Genomic DNA, 13,008 nt, shown 5'->3' with positions numbered 1-13,008 from the left:
TGATATGACTTGTTTGTCGTGACAGTTTCACTTACAAACTGCACTGTCACGTGGGGGGTCTTTGCATTTCTGTGGTGACCAAAGCTGGGAGAAGTTAGTGATATAGATATATATATACTCACCTTAAAGGAACACTGTCATTGATTTTCGACATTACATTTTCTTTCTTTTCATGTGTAGATTTTTATTTATTATAGTAAATTAGTCTATTACCTTTCCCATCACTGACCTACTCTCTTATGAAAATCACTGTAATCTGTGCTGCTTTCTGCTCCGGTTTCCTGCCTCTCCTTACATTCTCCCTCTGCTCTGTCATTAGACTTTGTTTTTGGTGAATCTGCTGCTTTGTGTTTGATTTAGGTGTCTTGTCAGACAGCAGTTTCTTCATTTTATTACTTGATCAGCTTTGTGCCGGTCTCTCCTCCTGTTCTTTTATTATAAGCTGCTGTTTTACTCCTTATTTATTTCTTATACTGTCAGAATTAAAGGGACACTGTAGGCATCCAGATCACTTTAGCTCATTAAAGTGGTCTGGGTTTCAATGTCCCATAACCCTACAGTGGTATTTATTGCCGATCCTGAGAAACTGCAATAATTACCTGCCAGGGTTAACTCTTCCTCTAGTGGCTGTCTACAGCCACTAGAGGGACTTCTGGAATCAAAACAGACCTCCAGCGTCAGATTTTTTTCCCCATGGACGGAGGGACATGGGCTCTGGATTCAGGTAAGTGGTTGAATGAGTTTTAAGGGGGAGGGGGGGGCACTGCAGGAGCCTATAGTGCCAGGGAAACTGCTTTGTTTTCCTGGCACTATAGAATTCCTTTAATTTCTGCTGCAGGCAGTTAGTACTTTTTCTTCTTTCTGAACCCACCGTACTCTCGGCGAGGCAGAGTGAGCTTTGCTCCTTGCCGCCATCTTTCCTCTGCCATGATGCTTTAGGGGCTTCACCTACCTGTAGAGGTCATCGCAGCTGTATTCTTCTGCATGTCTGCTGGTGAGATAGTGAGAGTACTAAACTGGGTCTATGGAAGATCCTGCAAAACTGACAGCTGCCCACGCCCTCCATATTTCCCATTTTATTTTGTGAAGCCCTTGTATAATTTGAATGGGTGGGAAAGTTTAAAAGAGGTTGTTTTTTTTTTTTTCCTTTTCTTTTTTTTAATTGAGTACAATAAAGACACTCGGGATCATTCACGAAAGTGTAAATTGCTGGAAATGTAAGGTGAATGTTTTTAGGCCAAAATAGTCACATTTTAAGTCAATCATGTCCAGTTCAGCTATTTTGGCCTTAAAGTTTAAAACCCACTCTGCATTATCCGTAATTAACACTTTATTGAATAACACAGACTGTGGGTTCAGTTTATTTTCAATATATGTCTACAATGTGCCCTGTGCTTCTACACTCGATCGGACTGCATGTGCACAGAATACTCTGCAATGGGAACTCCAGATTCCATTCATGTTTCTAAATAATTGCTAATAATTTAATTAGCAATTTATATAAAATATCATATGGGAAAATAATTACCCTTCAACAAGGCACTTGCTAACTTAAGGATTAGTTTACTTTTAGAATTTGAGAGATCCAGAGACTCTGAGAATGATTTACTGTTTTTTGATTTGCAGACTGGCACGATTGAGGAGAAGATTTTCCAGCGTCAGACCCACAAAAAAGCTCTGAGTAGCTGCGTTGTGGACGAGGAGCAAGATGTAGAGAGGCACTTTTCTATTGGCGAGTTGAAGGAACTTTTCACCCTGAATGAAGACACAATCAGCGATACCCACGACAAGTAAGTGTTGAGCTGTAGAAGGTATTCCGTAATTGGCTAGGGTGTCTCATCGAGACATTCACTTTGAAACGGGATGCCTTCTCTGGGTATTTGTTTAAAATTATAATTGTGCCTGAATTTTTTCAATCTCTGGTTCTGTTTAGATTCAAGTGTCGTCGCTGTGTAAACGGACATCAGGTTAGACCGCCACCTGATGGAACAGACTGTACGTCAGATCTGACACAGTGGAATCATTGTGCCGACAAGCGAGGGCTGCAGGACACGGCATTGATGGCTGCCTGGGATGCTGCAGTCACTTTTGCATTTCATCATCGATCCCACGAAGCTCAGAAGGGGGTCCTTTAAGAAAGAATCAAATCTGGACTAGTAAGACGACATCACATTCAAGATTATTTTTTTTGGTTTTTAAGGCATTTGTCCTTTGAAGAAGGTTTTGAGCAATCCTACTAGCTCATATTGTCCAAGTGTTCTCTGACTCCGATGAACCCCGACACAGCTGAATTTTAACTCTTGGCTGCCATCTGGTGTCCAGGAAGAAGCTATATACAGTTATTGAAGCAGTGACAGAAACCTATTAAAGACCGTTTTACCGTCCTCTAATGAATGTTGACCCTAAATAAGTGAGCTCATTCCATCATACAGTAAAGATTACAGAACTGTGATTTTATTTATTTTTTCTGACGTAGTAATAACTACTTTCCCCTTGTTTGCCAATTTGAGAGAAGCGTCGGGAAGGGCAGGTTAATGCTGATCCTCAGCCGTATTAGTGTTATTAAAGCTTATCGAAGACTATGGATTCTAATCATCCCTAATACAACTCGTTATTGGTTCTTGACTGCGCATCCTCTGTCTGCTGACAATAAGGTGAAATAACTGCTCCTTTAATCACGAACTAGCGGAATCATTTAATATGACGTACTCTCAGTACTTGGCATGTGTTTTAATATGCTCGTCTTAATGGTTGCCCAGAATATGTAATATGTATGTATATAGTAGGTTTTTATTTGCCTGTTCTTTTTTATATGTGCATTGTATTACTTTTTTTCCAGGGTTCCTGCGACCATTTTCTGTTTACTTAGTGCAAATGATCAAAATCCGCTTTTCTCGCATTTGGGAAGGTACAAAGTTCCCGGCTATTGTCCTACTGGAGTGTTACGGAGATGTTTCCAGCAGTATTGTTTTTAGAAATATTTCCGTATGTTCCCATTTAAATGTTGAATCTTCGGTCTTGGATTACGAATGGAATGCAGCCAAGTGGGCAAAATAGTTTTATTTAGCAATCTGTTTGGATATCGCTCCAGCATTCTGAGCAGTAACTGACAATCTATAACATGGACCCAGCTGGATGTTTATAGCCCTGAATGAAAGCCTTGTGGCTTTCTAATGTAATTACTTTATACAAGGTGGTCTTCTCATTCTAAATATAAAATATTATTTACCATATATACCAGTGGTTTCCGATTTGTAAATGTGTGTTTTCTTTCAAATTATCTTATATTTTGTCATAGAACTGGGGGGAGAACTTTTTCCCTCCGTTTTCTTTTTTTTTTTACGATCTTATTAAAGGTAAATGAGAGTTGAATTAGTGGGACAAAGCCATCAGAAAAATTACAGATTTACTAAAGGGATTTAAAGGCTACTTGTGGTTGAAAGAGAACCCCATTTAAATGCATTATACAGATTAGATTGTAACTGTTAAATAACCGTGTCACGATTGCTTTGTTCACAGAGCTGTACAGTGGATATCTGATTATACAAACAAAGCTGCAGCTCACGGTTTCTCCCAGTCAGTCAGGGGCTGTGGGCAACACAGCGTGCACAGCATTAAAAAAAATAAAAATAAGTGTACATGCAAAGAGGGAAGTATTCCATCCACGCCTAAAACTGTATCAGCAGACTTATACCTGCAGAGAGTTTTGGCAAATTGCAGTGACCGGTGCGTCTGACATATTGGCAATCAACATAAGATGTTACGATGCTTAGAGTATCCCAGTGATATTTTCCGTGTTTGCTTCCCTTGGCATGGTCTCCTTACCACAACATCTGGATACTGGCTTATGAAAAGACGTCTTTAATTTACACACTGCCATCTACACATAGGCACTATTGTGATGATCTTCACAGATAATACGAGCACTCGTTAATTTTTCGGATAAACAACTTGGATAATGGGATCTCCACCTGACAGAAAAAAGCCATTTCCCTTGATAATAATTAGATGCATGCATGTTTGCATTGGTGGTATATCTACTAAACCGTTCTATATCATTTTTCTTCTTTCATTTGGGCTGTGGAGTGTCCCTTTTTAAGACTGCCTGGGCCAGAAACACTAGAAATCCATAATTAATGAATTAATTACACAGGGTAATTAATAAAGGTAATTCAATGAACCTCACGGAGCTAATCCAGCTAGCATTAAACAACAAAGCAGAGACTGGATAATATGAGGTTTCACACAGAGGGATAGGTTGACCTCACCCAACCTCAGATGGATCTATGTGATGCTATGAGTCACAGGAGATTTATTGAAGAATTAGATTTCACAATCTGATAAATCTAGGAGTTACGGGTTTATGTGGGTTCTCTGTGTTTTGGATTATCGTTATTTATTAAGTGGGTTTTATATAGTTATATCATGGAATGGTATAAAAAAACCTGGTAATGCCAAATATGTATAAACATTAATTTGGATTCATAATTGAACATTTATAGATTTATTAAAATGTAACGCTTTAAACAGTTTAATCATATTTATTTTCACTCAGTATATCTTCCAGTAAGTTTTCGTAGCCTACAACTCAATGAATTAGTCTGCCTGCATTGTCGTCCCTAACCCCCTTATCGGAGAAACTGTATTGATTGCATTGCAGGACTAAGATTGCCTCTAGTGGCTCTCAATCGTCAAGCACTTACTGGTGGCTAACCAATTTTAGGTCGTCTGATGCTGGACTTCCTCGCACTCTGCTTGAAGATATCCAGCGTCTGTGAATTCCCCACAGAAAAGCCCTCCCCAGTTAGAAGAGGCAGAGTGCTCTCCCAGCACCGAAGGAGATCAGCACTGGAATTGGGTAAATAACGCTTGTGACTTTATTTATTTTTTTTAACTTTTTTTCATTCTGGATGGTGGGGAACTGTGCGAGTGATGTGGTGGCCAGGGGGAACTGTAGTGTAAGAACACAACTTATTAATTACACTATAGAATGCATTTACATTTTTTTTTGGCAAGAGGGACTTTGATTTGGATAATTAGTTATTACTAAGGGATGTCTCTATTCCATACTCCTGCCTTTGCAATGTTCCAATGGAGATAAAATCTGCCATAGTTTTGCTAATCTTGTATTCACATTGATGTGAACTGTGTAATTGGAGGTCTCGTATACCTTCAGAAGACCGTATTTACATATGAGGATGAGAAGGTCTGGCCCTTGTTACTCTGAGATATGAGGGACCCATGACAAGGCATAACTGGCACCTTGTTTTATCTTGAAGCGATCACTTTTGATGCAGTGAGTTTTGTATAACTGCTGTTTAACTATATTGATGATTGCCTTATCTTGCCATCACATTAGGAAGTGACCTCACTAATTTGAACAAATGCTTTAATAAAGTTTGGATTTTAATGTGTGTGGTTGTGCTCCTCTATGTAAATGGTAAAATGTAGCTGAAGATGTCAGATTTGGAAAGGGTTCCATACCTTTAAAGGGATACTGTAGTGCCAGGAATACCCCCCCGGTAAATAAAGGGTTAAAAACCCTTTATTTACTTGCCTTATCCCAGCGCTGATGTCCCTTGACGCTGGGTCGAAACACCGCCCTCTCATCTGTCCTGCGACAAGCGGAGTCTAATGCGCTTGCAGCATTTGCTGCGCATGCATATTAGACCTCCCCAAAGGAAAGCAATGAATTAATTATTTCCTATAGGGAAACTGACGCTGGAGGTCCTCATGCAGAGCATGAGGACCTCCAGCATCAGATAACGGACCAAAAGTCCGTTACAATTCCGTTAGTGCCCCCAGTGGGGTGTCTGGTAGACAGCCACTGAGGGCAGACTTAGAGCTGCAAAGTAAACATTGCGATTTCTCTGGAAATGCAATTTTTTGTGTTACAGCACCCAGACTACTTCATTGAGCTGAAGTGGTCTGGGTGCCTACAGTGTCCCTTTAAGATTCTGAAAATGTGTGTGTGATCTTTAAGGCTTTTCCAGCATTTCAATGAGGGTCTCCCGTAGACACAAATGGTGTAAATTAAATATGTTTTTGCTCCCAAACAAGGGTAGCCACTAACAGAAGAATTGTAAGAAATTCAAAGTGTAGTTCTAGCTTTAGCTTAAAGTAGCAGAATCAAAACACAGATGTGTATCCAAAAAAAAACCTGAATTCCCAGCTATAACACAGAGATTGAGAGGAGCATGTGCTGGAGCGGATGTACAGCTGCACCCTCATTCTGGTTCCAGAGCCTATGGGGTGTAAAACATTTACCGACACCCAAATTGTAACCCCCATCCCCCAATACAAATTCCAAACGTGGCTTCATTCTGCATGTTGATTGGTTCTAGCAATGTCCAGCCTTCGTTATCACATTTACTTTATTATATTTACTAAAATTCCACTCTAATCGGCGCACACATCTTCAAAAAAAAAAAAACAAGTTTACAAATGTTTTTACAATTTAATCCATAACTTTTCTGCAATTCAGATTAGAATAAAATATATTTACAGAAGCACAGAGTCAGGATATCTGTAATTGCTGGGTATTCTCACTATTCCAGATTTAGACATCTGGCCCACTTGATTGTGGCTAAAGAGGTTAGGGCAGAGTACGAGAGGCTTGGCTACAAGACACAGGCAGCAGTCCCAATGATGTCAGTGATGGAAGGAGATCTTGAATATATATGTGGATTAACCAGATTCTGTTATGTCTTGAGGTTCTCAACGTCAGATCTGTGACATTTTGGTTCTACCATTGAAAATTGACATTCATTATTCATTTTTTTTCTTAGTTTTTACTTTTCTTCTTTGAACTCCAGTTACTCAGATTCAAATGTTGTTGTGTTAATGGACAACCATGTTCAACCACCTCCTAGCCATCAGAGCTGTCCCAGTGGAAACTTTTCAGATATGCTGGGTCAGTAGGATCTTGTCTCAGGAACTGCTTTTGGTAGATGTAAGGTCTCCTTTCAATCACTGAGTCCACCCATGACTAAAGTCAGCCCTGTAAAAAGGAATACATTCGGGCCAATAAACACAAGAACTTAGCTCAGATGTCGGTTGAATGTAGCTGTAGTAGACTTTTCTTTCTGCTGGTTTCATAATGCAAATGGGAAATTGAAGACCCCTAGCAACTTACCATAACTAGCACTTTGCTAACATAAATGTGTGCGATATTGGAATAACCTTCTTAAAACCCATCCTGGTCGATCAGTTTGCATGGCAAGTTGGTGCCACCACCGTCCTACTTCTCGAGATCTAAATGGAAAGGACCAAAATAAAAGGAATGATAGGAATGGATTAACCTTTGGGTACTGGTGATTTCAATAAATGTTAGTCCTAAAATATGTACAGGAAATCATGTTACCATGAAACAAAGGCTCCAGGTCAACACGTTCTACAGAATTCCATGTGCATCTTTTATCCAGCAGGAGGTATAAGTGTTCTCTTTGAGCTAGAATTCAGCAAGTCCTGACACAGATGGTATAGACATCCCTATTATTACAGCTTTGCAGAATGCTTCTTTGTTTCTTAATCCCGACTTTGCAGTCTCTTCTGCCAATAAGGTAGACCGCTCAAACCTTCCACCCCCCATTATAATGATCAGCAAGCCGGTTCCTCAGCATTCAATTTCCAGTTAACATCTGGCTACAGTTTGTCAATTAAAAACATCACCTTTTTCCAGCATAAGGTTTGTGAATACATTTTCAAGAAACGTGTATTATGAGAAGAGTATTTAACGGGAACATCAATAGTTTCAAATATAATTCTGTGCAGGGAGCAGAAACTGTATTCAGAGTAAGTGTGTAGTTCTGACAGTGGGTTTTAAAGGTCATATGTTGGGCAGCCTGATTTTATCACTAGAAAGCGCAGTCCGTTTCCTTCCTACTGGTTCAGCATCCAATTAGTCGTAGTGATTACACAAAATACTCCACTTGGCATAGTATGTGGACCTTACAGCCATCCTGTAAACGTGACTCTTAGACTCTTATAGGGGAAGCTTTTTTATATCAGCAGAAATCCTCGTTTCAACATGTGTTGGCATGGCTGGTGCTAACAAAAATGGAGCATACAAGCCAATAAAACCCACGGATTCCATTGCTATCCATTCTGATTAACCTATTTGCAACACTTAGTGTCCCTTTCAGCTCCAAAACCACTTTAGCAAATGTTGGGGTTTTGGTACAGAGATCATGCCCCTGCTATCTCGTTGCTCAAGTATGTGCTCTTTTAGGCCTTATCACTTTGCTTATGCAACCCTAGTCGCCCCTCCCTGTGTGTGACCTTCTCATTTCTAGTAAAGAGAGATTTAATGTTAACATCTTTGTTTGCACAGTCTGATATCAAATTAAAATGGATTAGTTCAATTAAAGCAATGGATAATAAAAACAAACTTCTAAAAGTAAAACACACTATGCTGCAACATTGATTAAAAAAATATTCCCCCTCAACCCTTTCATGTAGGCTGTATAAGACAGCCAGTGAGGTGTGACTCGGGGTGCTTAAACAAAGTGATTGATTTAACCCCTAAATGACAAATAAGAGCAGTGAGCCCACAGGATGTATCATAGTTATCACACCCAGCAAGTGTAATTGTTGCACTCTAGAATATTTATATTAATTGTGATTGGTGAATTGGTCACTTAGAGGCGTTCTAGCTCATTTCAGCATGAGAAGGATTCACTTGATTGTGCAAGAATATTCTAGATGTCAAAGGATTTACAAAATGAGTTGCCGCTTTTGAAGCTGTGAGTACAACCAATATTCCTTTGCAGGTGTGAATTTTTACACGTGTTGCCTCAAAGTCTAACTTCTATGTAAACCAGGCCTGCGGCCCACCAACCTGCGGCCCACCAGTTGTTGCTGAACTACAACTCCCATGATTCTTTCAATGAAACAGCCAGGGAATCATGGGAGTTGCAGTTCAGCAAACATCAGGGGCGGGGGGGGGTCGTCACAGGTTGGACAGCCCTGATGTAAACTATCATCCCAATAGCCTCCTAGATAATGGATCCTTTTGAGAAGCTACTATTAGCAGTCATGATACCATTGACTGCCAGTTATATTAAAATAAAACCACATGAATAATAGTCATATTCAGAACGGAAAAAGCACACCCTACGAAAGGAGTCTAAATAGGGGTAGCACAACTCAAGTCGTTTTGAAGGAACTGTGAAGTCCGCTGTAGTGGGTCATAGGTAGGAAGTGTGACATGTCGATAAAGTTAACAAATATAAGAATTATTTGTGTGGTAAGCATAGAACATGAAAGTTCTAAATTAAATTATTGTTTCTCAAATGAATTTGCAGTTCCTAAATGGACACCTTCTCTTCAACTATACCAGCACTGGCCTGGCTGGGAAGCTTGATATAAATGCAGCAGGTATAAACCGGATTATGTGCAAATGAGTAGTCTTTAGAAGTTGCCCTCTTTCCTTGCCGGAGCCCAGACTAGAAGAAGATTTATTCACTAAAGAGTAGGGATTTCAGTGTGAATTTTAAATGTTAGGTCCAAAACAGTCTGGTTTAAAAAAAAAAGCCTAATATATGAATTCTAGTGAATAACATGATATTTATGCACTGGATTTCTGCAACCCTTAGAGGGGCACTATGTTTCTAATTGATGAAATCTTCAGATTATGGTGCCTGGAGTTCTCTGGCACTGTCCCTCCATTCGATATTAAAGCCATTTTCAAGCAGTTTAACCCCTTAAGGACCAAACTTCTGGAATAAAAGGGAATCATGACGTGTCACACACATCATGTGTCCTTAAGGGGTTAAGGGTCCCAAGCATCCCATAACTCACCCAGAATTTACACACTTCCTTCTAACCATACCAATTCATACCTGCAATAAGCGCTATTATAAGGTGAAAGCAGTCAGCTGACACGCTCAACCAATCACAGCTGCCTATTGCTGCTCAGACCAATACTTCCTCATTAGTCCAAGCGGCCCTGAGGAGATGGGCTACTGGGGACTCTTGTATAGCATTAAAAAAAACCTGTTTAGCACTGAATGAAAAGATGGCACCAGGGGAATTCAGACACTATAACCACTTCAAAGACATGAAGCAGTTAGAATTCCTACATTGTCCATTTAATGAGCACCCTCAATACAGAGAATGGTAGGTAAACTTTAAATAAATACAGCATGTTTGCAAATCATAAAAAATGTGTCTACTTCTCTAAAGTGGGAAACAAACGTCCCTGTTAATGTACCAACAGTGTTACAAAATGTATGACGTGTGTCAGTCTAATAAAAATGTAAATAAATTGTATTTCATTTAAAATAGTATTTTTTTTTTTTTTTACATTCCTGTCCAGACACACTAAAGAAGTCGACAAAACTCCAAAGTTTATTGATCAACTTTTATTAGTGTGCTTTATTATTTCAATTTAAACACATTTAAAACAAGTCAACGAATATATAAAAAAAAAAAAAAAAAAATTATATTTACAGTAGCATAGAAACAAGATACAAGTGTGTAGTTGCATGGAGAGGTATATATAGGTTTCCTTGGCACATGCTGGTTATAAATGCTGTTCCAGATATTAATTCCGTATGGAGAACAGAAATGAGACGAGTTTGGGAAGGCCCAACGAAGAAGAATACATTCTATTTACACATGGAACTATTATGGGCCTATTCACTAAAACTTGGGAGAACTGATCGGGAGAATCGCAAATTCTAGGTCATAACAGGTTGGCGAGAAAATGGCTGAATTTGGGATTTATTCTAAATGTGGCCAACACCTTGTAAATTCTCCACTGACCGTCAGTGAGAGAATGAGGGGACAGACCTGTGCAGCTCAGGAAGACTTTCACTTGGTATTTTAGTAACTTTTAGGACTGTCTGCTCATTAAGGCTCACAGTTTAGTGAATAAGCCTTTATATTCTTATCAGAAAGCAGGTTTCAATTCATGGAGAAGATCAAACGGTGCAATGGACTCACGTAATAATTCTGAATGCACAGGGTGATTCCTTAACCTGGGAACTGGACTAGGGAACTGCACCGCTTCGAGATGGAAAGGGACCATTTTAAATCCTGACAGGGTTATTCATTTCTACAGTTTAGGTTACTAAATCTGCCTATGAAGGAATATGAAAAATGGACCATTGGCGATCCTTGCAAACGCGTTGTTAAACTATTGGAACATTAGAGAATACATTTATTTGTAACACTGGATTGCTGTGTTAATTTTTTATTTAAGACACCCACTATTTCTCTAAAGAAATAAAAAAATTGTTTTTAAATTACTTACTTAGCCCTACTCGAGCAGCGTGACCATGTCGTCACCACCGCTCTGCCCTGCCTCGGTTGTTGATTATCGCCCAGGCCAATCGAATGTTTCTCATAGAGAAGACAAAAAAAAAAAAGAACACGTGAAGCAGTCGCCACAATCTACCAATGGAATGCTTCTGCGAGAGCTTGGAGAGTGCAACTTAGGTCAATTATAAAAGGGTTTATTTCAAGAGAAAACAGCACTTTTACAGCACAAATAGGACGTGAAGTGACATGCTTTAAAATGCCATAGGGGTTTCTCGATTACACTATACGGCTCATATGATCTATTATATTGCTTTTAGTATCACGGGACATATGGAATGAAAACATACATGATCTGTTAATCTTCGAGTTCATGTAAACTGACATGCAAGTCAAATGGAACAGCTGGAAGAAAGTATGCAGTGTCTCACTGACCAGGAATATATAAAAAGGCAGAAGAGGTGGATAGAGGGCCAGATTTGCCATCCTACTGATCTCTTGGTACACATATGCGTTCCCATAGATATGGGGGGAGCAACCAGATTATTATTATGATTACTGGCATTTGTAAAGCACCAACATATTCTGCAGCGCTGTACAAATGGGGGAAAAAGACAACAATATATCCAGACCAAAAACAAACTGTAAAGAGGGCCCCCCGGCCTTTGAGCCATCAGGTTTACTTCATATCGAGTTGCGAGTGCAACGTACAGATCAGAAAAAAGATAAATGGTTTCCTCAACTAAAATGCATGCAGTTATTTAAAGGTGTATTCCTAAAGACGTTGTTAAAACAGTAATGAATGCATTTCCCATGACACGCAGCCAGACAGAAAGTCAAATGGCTGGTTAGCAAGAGGAAATACAATTCTGCTACGTCAGGGGGGGGGGGGGGGGGGGACACTTTGGGCACTTTTTTTTATGTAAACGACTCATAACCCCATAAACTTCAGCAAACTGTGCTCACCATCCCCTACATATTGCAGAGTGGACGCTGTGCTCACCATCCCCTACATATTGCAGAGTGGACGCTGTGCTCACCATCCCCTACATATTGCAGAGTGGACGCTGTGCTCACCATCCCCTACATATTGCAGAGTGGACGCTGTGCTCACCATCCCCAAAATATTGCAGAGTGGACGCTGTGCTCACCATCCCCAAAATATTGCAGAGTGGACGCTGTGCTCACCATCCCCAAAATATTGCAGAGTGGACGCTGTGCTCACCATCCCCAAAATATTGCAGAGTGGACGCTGTGCTCACCATCCCCTACATATTGCAGAGTGGACGCTGTGCTCACCATCCCCTACATATTGCAGAGTGGACGCTGTGCTCACCATCCCCTACATATTGCAGAGTGGACGCTGTGCTCACCATCCCCTACATATTGCAGCGTGGACGCTGTGCTCACCATCCCCTACATATTGCAGCGTGGACGCTGTGCTCACCATCCCCTACATATTGCAGCGTGGACGCTGTGCTCACCATCCCCTACATATTGCAGAGTGGACGCTGTGCTCACCATCCCCTACATATTGCAGAGTGGATGCAATAAAATTAAAAGGGCATTGTGATACCATGACCGAACCCTGCGACCTGGTTTAATTAGTACATGCTCAATGTATAATACAGAGCTGCTTTAATGTACTCTTTCAGAAGACCCTTCCTTATCAAATGATTGGTATGATCACCCAAACCTATAAAGGTGAAAAAGCACTACCCAATTTAAGGAAGGAATTCTTTTTAA

The 13,008-nt window shown here is 40.1% G+C and overlaps 2 protein-coding genes across 3 annotated transcripts in view; one reads left to right on the top strand and one right to left on the bottom strand.

The window, feature by feature from the left end:
• Window positions 1–3,191, top strand: part of RAD54L (RAD54 like) — a 41,974-nt gene extending 38,783 nt beyond the window's left edge. The window contains exons 17-18 of the mRNA XM_063427185.1: window positions 1,627–1,790; window positions 1,934–3,191. Coding sequence (XP_063283255.1) covers window positions 1,627–1,790; window positions 1,934–2,135 — 366 coding nt within the window. The 3' untranslated portion in view covers window positions 2,136–3,191. The remainder of the gene's footprint in view (window positions 1–1,626; window positions 1,791–1,933) is intronic.
• Window positions 3,192–6,905: 3,714 nt separating this feature from the next.
• The window catches only part of LRRC41 (leucine rich repeat containing 41), a 30,010-nt gene continuing 23,907 nt past the window's right edge, over window positions 6,906–13,008 (bottom strand). For both annotated transcript variants that reach the window (XM_063427756.1, XM_063427758.1), the window contains exons 11-12: window positions 7,136–7,254; window positions 6,906–7,000 (exon numbers count right to left, since the gene is read on the bottom strand). In XM_063427756.1, the coding sequence (XP_063283826.1) occupies window positions 7,152–7,254 (103 nt within the window). In that variant the 3' untranslated portion in view covers window positions 6,906–7,000; window positions 7,136–7,151. The remainder of the gene's footprint in view (window positions 7,001–7,135; window positions 7,255–13,008) is intronic.

Source organism: Pelobates fuscus, chromosome 7, assembly GCF_036172605.1.
Source record: "Pelobates fuscus isolate aPelFus1 chromosome 7, aPelFus1.pri, whole genome shotgun sequence".
NCBI lineage: Eukaryota > Metazoa > Chordata > Amphibia > Anura > Pelobatidae > Pelobates > Pelobates fuscus.
The sequence above is the reverse complement of the archived record's forward strand: the minus strand, read 5'-3'. Positions and strand labels throughout refer to the sequence as shown.